General features: G+C 43.2%; 1 protein-coding gene across 1 annotated transcript in view; it reads right to left on the minus strand.

The window, feature by feature from the left end:
• The window catches only part of sntb2 (syntrophin, beta 2), a 90777-nt gene extending 75840 nt beyond the window's left edge, over nt 1–14937 (minus strand). The window contains exon 1 of the mRNA XM_034227078.1: nt 13951–14937. Coding sequence (XP_034082969.1) covers nt 13951–14680 — 730 coding nt within the window. The 5' untranslated portion in view covers nt 14681–14937. The remainder of the gene's footprint in view (nt 1–13950) is intronic.
• Nucleotides 14938–16436: the final 1499 nt, after the last annotated feature.

Here is a 16436-nt window from a genome sequence, read left to right on the forward strand (position 1 = left end):
GTTGCTCAGTTGTTTTATCCTGCTCGCTGAAGAGAAAAGGATGACAGTCAGGAGGCGTGGCCGCCTTATATACGGTGGGCTTGCGCCCGCATTCACGTAGGCCCGCCCCGAGGGGCCGGCTACGTTTATAGATATCTCAGTAGGTGAATGGTCGCATAGTATAGTTGAGAGGTAGTACCCATAGAGTCCAGTAGAGGGCGGAGCCTGTGTAAGATATAACAGCGCCACAGAGACAGAGGAATACCATCCAAAGTGTTTACACTTCAGCCTAAACTCCTCAACAAGCTCATAATGAGACATTTGTTTCACATATACAGTATGTCTTAGCGAACAATACACAAATGAAGGGAACATTGGCATACGTTTGGAATCGAGTTATGTTTCTGTCAACAAATGTATGTCCACTTTCCCTTTAAGATCGGATCTTTCAGCTTTTCCTAACTGCTAGCTGTTTGTTCGCTAGCTCTGCCTGTCAACCGTTTGGTTCCGCCGACTACTCTTCTGCCGGGGGTCCTGCCAACCCTATGTCCTGTGCCGTTGGAGGTCCCGCCGACTACTCTTCTGCCGGGGGTCCTGCCAACCCTATGTCCTGTGCCATTGAAGGTTCTGCTGGGGGTCCTGCCAACTCCATGTCCTGTCCCGTTGGGGGTCCCGCCGACTACTCTCCTGCCTGGGGTCCAGCCAACCCTACGTCCGGTGCCGTTGGAGGTCCAGCCAACACCTGTTTCGTCGGGGGTCCTGCCAACTCCATGTCCTGTCCCGTTGGGGGTCCCGCCGACTACTCTCCTGCCTGGGGTCCAGCCAACCCTATGTCCGGTGCCGTTGGAGGTCCAGCCAACACCTGTTTCGTCGGGGGTCCTGCCAACTCCATGTCCTGTGTCGTTGGGGGTTCCGCTGAGAGTCCTGCCAACCCCATGTCCTGTTCCGTTGGAGGTCCCGCCGTCACCTGTCTCGCCGGGGGTCCTGCCAACTCCTTGTCCTCTTCCGTGGGGGATCCTGCCAACACCTGTCCCGCCGGGGGTCCTGCCTACTCCTTGCCCTGTTGCGTTGGTGGTCCAATCGACACCAGCCCTTGCTCCATCCGGGGTCCCATTGACACCAGCCCATGTCATGTCCAGGATCCCGTCTACGCCTGTCCCACCGGCTCCGGTTCCTGTCCGGCCGACACCGGGTCCTGCCCGGCCTCCGGAGCTGTCCCGTCAGCGCCTACCTGCCCGTCCTCCAGAGTTGTCCCGTCCCCGCTGTGGCCTTCGCCCCTTTATGAACTCTGCCCCCGGGCCGTCCGCCCGAGACCCCCACAATGAACTCTGCCTTGCCCCCGGGCCGTCTGCCTGAGACCTCCTCCTCAAACTCTGCCTTGCCCCCGGCCGTCCGCCCGAGACCCCCTCCATGGACTCTGCCTTGCATAGAGTTGGTCAGGTTGTTGATTGTGGCCTGTGGAATGTTGGTCCACTCTTCTTCAATGGCTGTGCCAAGTTGCTGGATATTGGCAGGAACTGGAACATGCTGTCGTATACGCCGATCCAGAGCATCCCAAACATGCTCAATGGGTGACATGTCCGGTGAGTATGCTGGCCATGCAAGAACTGGGATGTTTTCAGCCTCCAGGAATTGTGTACAGATCCTTGCAACATGGGGCCGTGCATTATCATGCTGCAACATGAGGTGATGGTCGTGGATGAATGGCATAACAATGGGCCTCAGGATCTCGTCCCGGTATCTCTGTGCATTCACAATGCCATCAATAAATGCACCTGTGTTCGGGTCTGGGGGGGGGTCCGAAAATCAGTCAGTATCTGGTGTGAGGGAGGGGTAGGGTTAGGTTGGGGAAGAGCGCTCCGGAGGAGCCCTGCGTGGTGCACTGGCTCTCGGTAGATAGTAGGGGTGTAACGGTACACGTACCCGTACCGAAATTATTCGGTACGGGCCCTTCGGTTCGGTACAGGTGTGTACCGAAGTGTACCGAACGAATATAACGTTAAACGTAAAAAATTGAGAACGTGAACAACTTTTTGGAAGTAATCTCAGGTGCTGCGTCGCAGCATTCAGAGTAATTTGCTCACATTGGGTTCAACGCGTCATAGAGCGAGCAAGTCATTTCATTGGATGAGAGGCATACTATGAGAGCTGGTCAGAGGGATGCGTTCAAATGTAGTCAGTAATTTGAGGAACTGTCGAAAATTAATGGCGAACGCAGATAAAGTTGAGCTCGAAAATCCTCCAGCATCATTGAAGTCTCCGGTTTGGGAACATTTTGGTTTCGCAGTTACGTACAAGGATGAAGGACAAAGACAGGTGGACCGAACCAAAGCTGTTTGTCGGCATTGTTCAACTAAAATTGGTTACGCGGCTGGCAATACATCAAACTTGCACACTCTTGAAAAGGCATCACCCGAACGTGAATATCACCGGTACCAAAAGAAAAAAGACTGAAGTGCAAACCCAACTCCCACTAGCATGTAAGCCTCCACCACTCGCAGAGAGTTCAGACCGAGCCAAAGCTATTACAAACGCCAAATATCCTTATGTTGCCATGTTAGCAAAGCGCTACCTGGCTGTATCTGCTACCTCTGTCCCATAGCGAGAGGGTGTTCTCCACAGCAGGAGACATTGTTAGTGCCAGCAGATCTGCCCTTTCGGCAAGCAATGTGGACAAGTTAATTTTTCTTTAAAAAAACATGAAAATACAATGACAAGCAAGTCATAATGTCAAGCTGGCTGCTTAGGAAATAGTACAGTACAGTTCAAATACAGATGATTTCAGTTCATCGAAAAGCTGCACCTTAATATTTATTTTATTATATTTTGTATTTATTTGAGTGAATATTCACAGTTTAATAATAATTAAAAACCCAAAACTAATAGTTTATGTTTTGTGAGTACTAGTAGCCTACAGTAAAGTTCAAATACAGATTATTTCAGTTCATCGAAATGCTGCACCTTAATGTTTATTTTATTATATTTTGTATTTATTTGAGTGAATACATTATTCACAGTATAATAATAATAACAAAAATATATATATATGTTTTGTTTTGTGAAAAAAAATTCTGCTGTACCGAAAACGTACCGAACCAAACCGTGACCAAAAAACCGAGGTACGTACCGAACCGAAATGTTTGTGAACCGTTACACCCCTAGTAGATAGGTGTTTAAAAAAACATTAAAAACCTCCATAAACATAAACCTTATAAAAACCCTTTTAAAAAAGTGCAGAGCGGAGCCGGACCACGGAACGGCGGCAGAGTATGTTAAAAGCAGATCTCCCCGTCCCAGGATCTGGAGGGTGTGTGTGTGTGTGTGTGTGTGTGGTGTGTGTGTGTGTGTGTGTGTGTGTGTGTGTGTGTGTGTGTGTGTGTGTGTGTGTGTGTGTGTGTGTGTGTGTGTGTGTGTGTGGAGCTTGTCCCAATGGAATCTATAAAATACCCTAAATGATAGGGGGATCTAAAATGGCAAATTTAAAAGTGATTCCAGTTCTATTAGTAAGCCATGCATAGAAGTGTAAGTGCAGTTAAAACACAAGTGCAATGATAAAAATACAAATAATTAAAACAATCTCCCCAGTAATATTAATTTAAAAAGTAAAGGGAGTGTTAAAATTAACTAATAATAATAAAATAAAGGCACACCGGGTTAGTAAAATCGTATAAAATGAACTGGATGTCACTGAAAAACAAAAACCACTAAAATCAAGGTCGGGTAAGTCTAAAAGATTCCAAAGGGTAGGTGTTTTTTGGCTCTGTTTATTTAAAAGGGTAGCAGGTAGGTTAGGGTAATGTTGTGAATTGAGTGGCCTGTGTTCGTCGTCCATAACATACGCCTGCCCATACCATAACCCCACCGCCACCATGGGCCACTCGATTCACAATATTACCCTAACCCTCACACCAGATACTGACTGGTTTTCGGACACCCCCCAGACCCCCCCAATAAAGCAAAACTGCACGTTTCAGAGTGGCCTTTTATTGTGGCCAGCCTAAGGCACACCTGTGCAATAATCATGCTGTCTAATCAGCATCTTGATATGCCACACCTGTGAGGTGGGATGGATTATCTCTGCAAAGGAGAAGTGCTCACTATCACAGATTTTTTCAGATTTGTGAACAATATTTGAGAGAAATGGTTATTTTGTGTATATAGAAAATGTTTTAGATCTTTGAGTTCATTTCATGGAAAATGGGAGCAAAACAAAAGTGTTGCGTTTATATTTTTGTTCAGTGTATATATATATAAAAATAATATCAATATTTTTATTAACTAACCAAAGTCAATTTAAATAGCGGGCAAAAATTGGTTAATTGCCATGCATGTGGTGTTTGATAGTTTACGTTCAATTTCAACTATTTTAGGCAGAACAACGTATATTGACTAAAGTTTTTTATAGTTTACTATAATTTAGAAAGGTTTTTGTGAGAAATAATTTCGAAAGTAAACTATTTTTCATTTTATATTTTAAATTTGAATGTTTGCACACATTATTAATTTATACATTTTTATTAGGGCCGGGACTCGATTAAAAAAATTAATCTAATTAATTAGAGGCTTTGTAATTAATTAATCGAAATTAATCGCATTTTTAATCACATATAAATATTTGACCTGAGAACAGTGAGAAGCAATTTTTTTCACATGGATTTTAGTATACCATTAGGCGCATTCCCACCGCAGTACTTTTCCCACAAAGGTTCATGAGGAATTTAGTTCATGAGAACTCTTTGAACCTGGGGGTGGATTAGGCCAATGAAGCCGCTGACGTCACTTCTTCTTCTTCTGCTTTGGGTTTTACTGGCAGGCCGCAACCACTTCACGGCGTATACGTGCCGCCCAAAGTCCCCGGCCGGAAGTCCCCGGAGTTGGGGACTGGCTTCAGTAGAAGCTGCTGGGACTCCCAGCAGCTTCTACTGAAGCCTTCCGAGTAAATCGCCAGAACGCCGACACCTCCTCATCTCCACCGCTCCATGTTTTATTTTGTGTTGCCATAAGTTAGTCTCTCTGCGTTTCTGCGCTGGGCTAATGCTAATAATGCTAATGCGGAGGATAATAAAATGGCGGCTTCACAAAACTTTTTGGGAGTTTTACGGGGCGTGGTTTGCAATCCGCCCAGCCAATCAGAAATATAGCTATTTTCTCACAAGAGAGCCGTAAGAAAGTCCCTGCTCTCTAGCAGCTCTCTGCTCTCTAGCAGGGACTTTCGTGGGGGTGTAAAAGGTTAACTAATTTAGTACCGGCTCTTTTTGGTGGTGAACGCGATAAAAGAGGCTAACGTCCACGCTAGCTTCCACGCTAGCTGCTATATGTTTTGCATGAGGTGATACTTGAGGCTTGATGTGCTGCGGTGATATGCGAATTCCTTTTTGCATTAATTGCACACAACCGTGCTCTTATCGAGCTTCCATCCGTCCGTTTTTTAAAAACAACATTTCCCACTGTGTTCACTGTGGTTTGTTGTTGTCTGAAGTCATGAACGTTAGTTGGGTGCTCCAGTATAATCGGTACGCCTGAAACTCATCCAGTGAGAAACGTTCCGCGGTGCAAAAATAAGTGCGATTAAAATGCGTTAATTTTTTTAATCGCGTTAATGTTTGTGTAATTAATTAATCTAATTACGCGGTTAAAGTCCCGGCCCTAATTTTTATCAATTTTAAAAATTTGGAATCCATTTATTTTAATTGTATTTCCTTGAGGCTGGGGAAGATATCAGCATGTAGTTCAACATGCAAATGTTCTAATGCAAGTAAGTATAAATATAACATGGAAAAGGAAATAAAATCTGTTTCATAGGAGGATGTGGATTTATTTTCTCTCAACTTGTAATTACACAATCAGACAATCTATAATTTAGCTCTGGCCTTCACTCACAAAAAAACATTTTGTTGAATTGGACACATTTTTCGAAGCTCTATTGACTGACTTGCGATGACTGGGACTGATGGAAGAATCTGCGAGGAATGAACCAGGAGCAGAGAAATAATCCTATTTTAAAAGACAGCAGCTTCATAAGAGGCCAACAAGAGTGACAGAGTGTGTCAGTGTGCTGAAGGATAGACCAGATATCCAGGCCAGACTCTAAAGACTTGGTGTAAAGGTGTAAAATGCTGCTTTCGGAGTACTGACTGGAAGTATTGCTGATATCAAGTCTACCATCCTCTTAAAATACTCTGTCCAACAATATCAGTCTCATGAAGAAAGTTTTTTTTAACACTTATTCAAAATAGCAGAGAAACATGCATTCTTGTTCTCAGGAGGGGACATTGACAGAGGAGTACAGGAAAAGTACACAGTAAGTACTTCATAGTACTTGTGGGGGTAGTTTCACTAGTACTGAGTCCAACAGGATCAATCTCACGAAGAACTAATAGAAACAAAAAAGAATTCCCTCATCAAACTTAGCCGAAGTGGCTTGATGTTGTTCTCAGCAGGGGACTTTGACAGAGTATTCCTCAAAAAATACACAGTAAAAGTACTTCAATGTATTGCAAGTAGTAGGCTAAGTAATACAAAGTCAAACAGTATCAATTTCATTAAGAACTAATGGTAAAATTATATTTGTATCATTCATCAAAGATAGCAGAAAAACATGCATTATGTAGGCTACTAAGGAGGGGACTCTGACAGAGGATTACTCACAAAGTACACAGCAAAAGTACTTCATTTTATTTCTGGTAGAAGTCAAACTAGAACCGAGTCCAACAGTGTCAGTTTCCTTAACAACTTGTGGTAAAACATATTTGTATCACTCGTCAAATATAGCAGGAATGAAGAGCAGCTGATTTGAAAAAACAAAGTGGAGAGGCGGCTGAGTGACCGCAGTACAGAACCGCTGTGTAGTTTAAATCTCCTAACAATGTTGTCCATTTTAGACACAGGCTTATTATATTTACAGCCCTTAATAACATCCATTTTCTGGGCTCAATGTGTGTCTTGGCCGTTTTCATTGTGATCGCTAAATTCACCTTGTTTCCCTTTGTTTATAATATTATCACCGCTTTTGTTTTGAAATCACTTCCGTTAGTTTGGCCCCGCCCCTCGCTCCAAGGACCATTAGACCATTTAGTAAGGTAAAAAGCAAAAAGCAAAAAGGCCTCTCAAACGCTCTTCCGTTTACGTGTTTAATAAAGAAAAACAATTGGACGGTAGATACACGGATTCAGATTATTCCCCGTAACAGATGCTGTTGCATCTGGAAACAATGTTGATTTGAGTGAATTCAATTCTGGTTTGTGAAACCACTACAACGAGCAGAGAGAAACAGAAATGCTACGTAGACATGAGAGGAACTGCAGAGTTGAAGGTAATTCAATTGGCTTGCTACTAACTGTGATTTAAAAAAGAAAAGACACTGTCATTTGAGCCATATTAAAATAAAACTCTTTATGAGCTCAGTAAACCCAAATGAAAGAGAGGCATAATTATCCAAAATGGTATCCAGCCATAAAATATTGTTGAGGGTTTTGGTGAGACAAAAATATTTAGATCAGCTTCTCCCACAATCCCTAATATAAGGTAAATGGAGATGAAATCATGAAAAATGCCACCTGAAACAAGTGTGGGGAGAGAAACCCCCTCTGGAGGGAAAAGAGGGATTTTAGCCTTTGCAGAGCATTTACATGCACAGAAACCTATAGCACACACGACAGGAGAGGGAACACCACAAAAAGCTAAATAGGGCCTCTTTAAATGACAACTTGTTGGGATAAAATTATATTTGAATGCTAGAAACTCATTCTCAAAAAGCTAATTGTTTACACATTACACATGTAATTCAAATGTCACTTTCATTTCATTGAATCGTTTATTTGAACAGGGACAATGCACATTAATGAACACTTAAGACAAATAATGCTTCAAGTGTAAATATGCCGGATTTTAGTTTAGTTTAATTTCCATCCGCAGTCCCTCACATACAACATATAAGAACATGACATTTATATACATAGCAAAAATAAATATATGATATGCAAAAGAGCAAGAGCAGCATCCACAAGTATTTACCACATGGCAATACAATGTAGCAGCTATGACATAAGGTGCAAGAGAAGATGCAAGCGCTACATAAAGTGCAAGAGGAGATACCCCTGTGTTAAAGTGCATTTAGCGGTGATCGCACGTCTGGTTGTTTCTCAACCATTCTTTGAGTTGACCTTTGAAGCTATTGAGAGTGGGACAATCCCGTATCTCAGTTGGGAGGCTATTCCACAAAGAGCTGTCTTTAACGGAGAGGACATTTTGTCCAAAAGTGGTCCGTCTGCGGTGGACTTCACAGTCTCCTCTGGTTTCTGACCTAGTGCAGCTTCCAGTGTCTTTTTGTGGATGAATTCCCCTAAGGGGGGGGGGGGGTTCGGGCAGTCCATGTAAACATCTACACATTGCAGAAGACATATCTGCAGATATCAAAGGCAGTGGAGATTAGTGCTGCACGATTAATCAAAAAAAGATCGTGATCTCGATTCAGACACCTATGCGATCTCATTTCTAAATTACAGCGATCCTATGACGTCATGCTGATTTATTTTTTAAATGTTTTATTATTTTGCTTCTGAATAATACCAACTTGCAATGTCAATCATACTTAAACGATGTAAAGCAAATATACTCTATACATTTAACATTTAAGTACCATGATCGCATGCAGATGGTAGTGTTCTGTCTGTCTCTCTCATGCTCATGCAGTGTTAACGCTGCAGCCACTAGTGTTGCCAGTTTTTGCGGAAGGAATAAGCAACCAGGTCTATGAAAACAAGCGCAAAAGAACATGAGCACTTTAAACCTATACATGTCGGGTCGGCTATTATAAAAAAAGAAAATAACCTATCTACAAGCTCACAACCGCAACAACCATTATTACTTACTACCAAGCAACTTTACAGAAAGATAAGCCCAATGTGGCTTATAATAAGTATACCTGGCAACACTCACTGACTGCAGCACGTGAGGGCAGGAGCCGGCAGTATGTTTACAGAAGCGTTAGCATTAGCACTGATTAGCAAAGAGTGACGAGAGCGACTAGTAGTACAAGAAAAACAGAAATGAGTGACACAGAAATGAGTGACAAGGAGGTCGAGGACAATGACAACAACACCGATGAAAATCCCGGTGGCGACTCTGGCGAGAGGAAAGTTGTGCTTGTGCCGAAAAAAGGACCACATTCATCCAGTGTGTGGAACTTTTTTGGATTTGATCCTGATGATGACTTACAAAAAGTCGTCCACTGTAAGCATTGTTCTCGCATCGTCGCAACGACGTCAGGTAACACCACAAACCTATGAAATCACCTGCAACGTCACCATCAAATACAGTATGCTTTAGCAAAGAAGTCAAACATCCATAAGCCAAACGTTATTCAACGGAACACCATATTCACACAGCTCACGAAGGCACAAAGAGATAACGAAAGCCATCACCTTTTACTTGGCTAAGGATATGGCATCAATAAATACAGTTCAAAATGAAGGGTTCAAGAACTTGATGAAGACGCTGGATAAGCGGTACTCAGTGCCTTCCCGCAACTACTTTTCACGTACTGCATTGCCTGCCATGTACTACAAGACTCGAACCACAGTCGAGACAGAACTGAAAGATGTCCAGCACTTTGATGTTGATGGTGTCTGTTTAAAGCCACAATAGTTGGCTCCAGGTGCCACATTTTGAATGTAGTTATGTTTGTTCAGTATTCAGCAACTACAGACTAAAGACACAGTTATGTGAGAGACAAGAGAGACAAATGTTCTCTGTTTAAATTCATTGTACTCACGTGACGTCTAAGAGTAAGAGTGCAATAAATATTTGCATTGAAACGATGAGAATCGTGTGAGAATCGTGATCTCAATTCTTATGGAGGAAAATCGTGATTCACATTTGAGCAAGAATCGTGCAGCACTAGTGGAGATGATGAGACTGACTCACTAACATGGCCTCTTTCAGCTGTGCAGACTCACGCTCTGTGGCAGATCTGGCCCCATGAGGACAGAGAGCCACACAGTGAATGGACGCTCGGTTAACTTGGGCCCCGGAACAAAAGAAAGGATCTGTTCCTCGTCAGGCCTGTCCCCGTTTCATCAATGGCCTCTGTGCCTGGTATGTGCTGTTTTTATTCCTCCAATTACTCACACAAAGGCGTCTCCTTCCACTGACCAGCAGGCTAACCCAATAAGACACAAGGGTGGCTGCAGCCAGTTCCAACTAATCATTTGGACATATGGGATGTCCATCAGTCAGCTGGTGAGGGAGGGGGATTAACCAGCGGCCTGTCATGTCTGGGATAAATGCATGTCATGAGTCAATGGGGCAAAGATTGTCTGTTTAAAAATAACTCAATCTTTCATACGTCCTTGGAGAGTGACTATCAGCAAACACAGAACCACCCTGACCAAATACACACTCACACAGCATGGCCTTTGAGACTGGCCCATACAAAAAAGAATGGCTTCCAAAGAGCAGCGCTTCTGTCAGCTGTGCAGCAGACAAAGTGCACAACACTCCAGCCAGTCCAGCCCTTCCCCAAATGTAAAAGCCAACTTCCTGAATTTGACCACATAACAAACATTCACAAATAGCAAATCCTGTTAGGAGAGCTCATAGAGAGCTGCAGTCTGCCTCAGGAGCAATGATATGCTTTGTATCATCATAATTGTGATTTGGTTGATGATATCGATCAGTGATGTTTAGCTTCTTTCCTTGAATTGTTGTTACATGAAGTTGGTAACATGTTTGTTAAAAGTTTGTACAATGTGCTTTGGCAAAACTAAGTTTTTGTTATGGTGCCAATAAAGCCATGTCTCCGGCTAGGAAGGTCGTATCAACGTGCTCCCGTCTCTAGCACCCCGCAGCCCGAGCTACGAGTCAAAGAACTAAACGTACATGAAACTTCCGTTGGGTTGCTTTAAAGTCGAGCTTCAGTTTCAGACTCACCCTGTAATAGAAACACGTGATGGAGCAGTACTAACCTGACTCAGGTGCTGTGTTTCACCAAAGCATCTAAAGCTCCATTGGAAGCCATTTGGAAAGGGCAGGCACTTTCAGAAGCACTTGGCAGGTGATTGGATCAATCTGTCTATCACCTTCTCTCATGGGCCACTTCTGATTGGTTAACAATGGCTGGTACATGTGGAGCACAGCACTTCTGATTGGTGTGGATGACTGACACACAAGAAGAAAGAAAAAAAAAATCGCAGGCTTTGCGATTTCATAGTCGCATCATTTCAAACCACGATTTCGATTTAAAATCGATTAATCGTTCAGCCCTACTTCAGAGCAGGAAAAAGTAGATCAACAAATTGAGATAAAAGATTGAAATCAAGATAAGGCTTCTTGAAAAAACATTATAGTCATTCTTTTATTTAAGCTCTATTTAGGACTTAATAAGACGTGAACAAAATACAAAAGTCAGTATTTGCTTTTTTCTTTTCACTGAAAACAGCTGCTGCTGCTGGAAATACGGATTTCAGATCAAAACCAAAATGATGAGCTGAAAGACACGAACAAGTCCAGTAGAGCTGAAGGAGCAGCAGCTTACTCTCCAGGGGTTTGGCTCTACTGTGTTTGGGCATATAATCATTGGATCGATTCTTATTACAACAATCTAGGCTTCAAAATGTTTGGTCTCAGCTGTTATTGTGAGATCAGTGATCTCAGCCCACTCACATATTTCAGTGCTTATGCTGGATATTTTGTGTGGATATATTTAGGCCATTAATTAGCTTAGCTATTCAGGCAACGTGCTGCTTGATTTGAAATGGCTTGGTGCCCACCTTGTTCCAAAAGAAGACATTTAGCATGCAAAACGTGTTTATACATACTTCTATTATCTGCATGAGTCTTTCATGCACTAATAAACCTGCAACATCTGATCAATTGCACATATTTTCTTTCTTTTTGTTTTTGAAATACTTTCTGTAATGTTTGCTATTTTACATCGTGATCATTGTGTTTTATGTATGCACCAAAGCAAAGTCCTTGTATGTAAACTTACTTAGCATTTGACCTGACTGACTCTGAGGTAACAGCAGCAATACAACGCACTGAAAGCGTGCTGCAAGGGAAGAGCACAATGATCCACGCCGGAGCCCAAAGTGTTGACCTTTGCCCTACAAGCAGGCAAGCGGAGGTCAGGAATGTGGGGCACCTAAGCTAATTGTGAGAATATCTGGGGGGTTATGTCTTGTGTACACGGCACAGAGGTCTGGAGCTGGTGTCTGATGGATGTTTCTCTCTCAGAGCTGGGGGAGAGAGAGCCTTCCACAAACAACACAGCTCAGCGCCTGTGAAACGGACAAACAGTGACAGGCAGCCGACACATTCTTCACACAGAGGCCAGCGTCTGGGCCGCGGAACGAGGAGCACATCCTCCTGTCCACAACTGAGGGATGCTGCAAATGCTTTCCATACTGATTTCAATTGCAAACGGCCAAATTCCTGCAGCAGTTTGAACGAATACACTTCAACGTTCTGTGCAACATCTGCATGTGTTACTATCAAGCCATCTGAACAAACTGTAAAGTATTTTGGATCATTTCTGGTTGGTAAAATTCTTATGTTGATACAGTTTTCTATGGTTTGAAAAAAGGAAGACATTTGACCTGTTGTATTGTAGGCCCTGTTTCCACTGGAGAGGAAAGGTTTCACACATTAGTCCCTACAGTTCGTCGGTATTCATCCAGCGCTCATTCCAAACCATTAAACAGCATTTAGCTGTTCCTGGCCTGAAGTCTCCGAACCTCAAGGGCTCTGTGGCCTCTCCCTTCGACTCGCTCTTTTTCCACTATCCTGAACAGTTCTGTGTCAGCACATTTTAGGATCTTAAATCATCTCCATGGAGCCAGTACGGATCTCCTTACGAACACAATTCTCTTCATATGGCAACCTCCATCTACACTAGGAATTCCTTATGATGCATCAAGTTTGAAGTTGAGTAGATTCTAAGGCCTTTTGATATCTGTCTGTCTCTCTCCTGGACAGTACAGTGTAGTCACAGCAAGAAAGATCTGTAAACAGTGGCCTCTTATCTTTAGCAACCCACAGCCATTCAAATATAGAGTACAATGTATCTAACTTAGACTGTGACCACAACTGTGGTTACTTTCCTGTTTACACCAATCAAAGTGTTCGGATGATGTGATTTGAGCCTGCTCCTGGTCACAGAACAACTGAATGTGTACCTGCTGTTATCTCATAATATCCTAAAGAAATGCATACATGTTGATACAAATTTAAAATGACAAAAGTTCACCAAGTGTTAGTGTTCTTTCTAAACTCATATTTAAAGACCAGGTGTGGTTCTGATTAATACATTATTATAAGAAAATCATCCAATTATTTAGAAAGCACCCTTTAGCTATTGTTTTATTTAATGCATGTCTAAAGTAATGGAATGTAATAATAATAATAATACATACATGTTTTATATATATATAAAATATATTAATATACTTTATATTGCATATTGCATTGTTGTCATCTTGCTTGAAACGATGTTAGTGTGTCTGAAATGATGCTGTATGTTCAGGTTAGACCAACACTGATATGTGATTATGTTTCTTAAAAGTACCAAACTGACTCCAGTGTTATTAATGTTATTAACTGGAAATGTGAAAAAGTAGAAGCACTTTTACTCAAGTACCTAAGTACAATTTTGAGGTACTTGTATTTTACTTTAATATTTCCATTTATACTACTTTATAGTTGTACTCAACTACATTTAAAAAGGGAAACAATGTAATTTTACTCCACAACATTTATAACAGCTTTAGCTACTTTTAACAAAACTTTTACTTAAGTAAGATTAAGAATGCAGGACTTTTACTTGTAATTAAGTAGTTTGACAATAATGTATTGGTACTTCAACTTCAGTAAAGGATCTGAATAGTTCTCGCACCGCTGCAGAGGTGAACAGCCTGAGCACAGGAGTCTCATCTCGGCCTCTGCAACTCCTCGCTCTCGCGTTGGCCAACTTACCCTCCAGCGTTACTTCTTTCCCCGCCTTCTTAAGCGCCTGGACCGCGAGGTCGTGTGTAGCCTCCCGGAGGTCGTTCCCATTAACGGACAGAATCGCGTCTCCCACCCGGAGAGCCCTGCTCTGGTCAGCGGCGAGCCCCGGGAAAATCTTGGAGATGAGGATGGGCATCCGGTTCTCGCGCCCCCCCTTAATACTGATCCCCAGCCCGCCAGACTCCTGTTTGACAACCCGAACTTTCCGCACAGCTTCCGAAGGGCCGTCCGCACTGACGGGCATGTCTCCTTGTCTCGACCCGAAGCTGGACCCGGGACTGCCGTAGCTGGATCCGGGGCTTCCAACGTCAGAGTTTGTGCCGTTATTCGGGTATTTCCCGGGGCTATTTACACCGTAGTTGCCGTCGTATTGACCCCGACTGACACCCCCGAGCCCCGGGCTGCCGCTACGCCCCCTATCCCCATGGTTCTGGTTCTGGTGTTGGTCTTGACCCGAGGACGGACCGCAACCATGGTTCCCCGGACTCTGTCCCGAGTCGTTTCCGTTCGACATGCCATTTCGCAGGCCCACCGAAGAGTTGTTGTAGTCCCAGTGGTTGCCCCCCTGGCCGCCTGCCTCCGCTTCGGCCGTTAAAGTCAGCGTTTCTCGGGTGAGTTCGGCGGCCACTCTGATCCAGCGGTCCCGGAGGAGAAGGTCCAGCTGACCGTTTTTGTCTGCTCTGGTCCAAACTGCCATTCCTGATCGGGTAGCCTGCTCCGAGGCGGGCCGCTCTCACACTGAACTCATCATCAACTTTTTCCTCTTTTCAGAGTGCGCACAAGCAGCGACTAGGCTGCACTGGCCCGCAGACACACCCACTCACACACACTGTCTGCAGGCAGGGTAGAAAAAATAGAAAGACTCCCAAAAAAAGCGAGAGAGGAAAAGGAAAAGAACAACTGGCTGTGATGGGCCAGCCTCAGAGGGCTTGTTTTGGAGTTCAAGCTCTAAAGCTGTCCGACTTCCACTGCAAAGTTAGCAAGACACGACAGAATATCCGTTCAAACCTTTCAAAACAAAATAAATGCGCGCGAAATGTGTTTTGTGTCAAATTATGGAATAAGAAACGGATAAGAAACAGCAGCGGAAGCACACAGAGAGAAAAGAAAGAAGATAAGAACGACTTCAGCTCTCCTAGGATATTGAAAATAAAATGGTATCTCATTCAGTTAAATAAGGGTTACATAAAATGCTAGGCTATATCAGCAAAAGATTAAATAAATACAATTTAAAATATGTTATATCACAAACATATACTATTCGTTAGAACTAACGAATAGTATATGTTTGTGATATAACATTTTAAATTGTATTTAATAAAATATTAAAATAAATATTAAAATAAAAAAGTGTCAACTGGCAACTTTGCTAGTTGACACTTTTTTATTTTAATATTTAAAAATATTTTTAAAACAAATTATACTTACGATTTGCTATTTTGTTAAGTGTCTTTAATAACCTTTAAAAGAGCCATTTAAACCGGGGTTACATATTACGCTTTATTTTGAAATTAATCAAAACTAACTTCTGGTGTCATTCTATCTCATTCATGCTGTGTTCACGCAGCCTGTCAAACTGCAGTGGGAGCTGGATGACAGACAGCCAATGGACATGTTGACCTGAAGATTATTTACTCATGATGATGGAAGAGGCCGTGCATCGCCGCATTACAGATCCACTGACAGCCTGCTTTAATCCAGCACTGTGTTCACTATATCCATCTATATTGGGAAGGGTTATTGTTCATATGCATGGGCGTCACAGCCATTATATGAGGGTGGGACAAGTCCCCCCCCCACTTTTTCAAATGATTAGTTTAGACCCCCCCCACTTTTACTATGTGGAAAGTCCGTGAATCGGTCTATCCACTCGCCGCACTTTGTAGAGCGCTGTGTTAGTGCTTCACTATCAAATCCATTCCACTTGCTTATTGAGAGAATGCCCAAATCAATGAAACTCCGTACCATGTTTTCACTGCTACTTTGTACCAAGGCAGATTCTCACATAGTGCGCGCATGTTCAAGGAGTGTTGCCATCGTTGGACAGCTCAGATCTGTTGTATGAAGCGATGCCGGTAGCGGAGGTAAGGCACCAGGGTGGGATTTTCACGGCGGCCATGACGGCCATGGCCGTCGTAGCCCCTCGGTCTGGACGTTATGCCCCACAAATAATTGTATGTCCTACGGCCACCATGGCCTTTGGGCCCCTCACACTGTTAAAAGTTGCTTCAAAAGCGACAGAACAGTGGTTTCTGAACTGCATTATGCTGCGTTCACAACGGACGCGATGCGAATACTCGCATTGCTCTAACCGCTGGAGTTTCACCGCGGCTGTCAGCTGTGTTTACTCCTGTCATTCAAACAGGACGCGCTGGAGAGGGGGCGGGGCTTATATCCATGTAAATACTGTGGTGGAAACCAACTACGACCAAATTAACCTATTTTACCGTGAT

The sequence above is a fragment of the Gymnodraco acuticeps genome, unplaced genomic scaffold (assembly GCF_902827175.1).
Source record: "Gymnodraco acuticeps unplaced genomic scaffold, fGymAcu1.1, whole genome shotgun sequence".
Lineage (NCBI taxonomy): Eukaryota > Metazoa > Chordata > Actinopteri > Perciformes > Bathydraconidae > Gymnodraco > Gymnodraco acuticeps.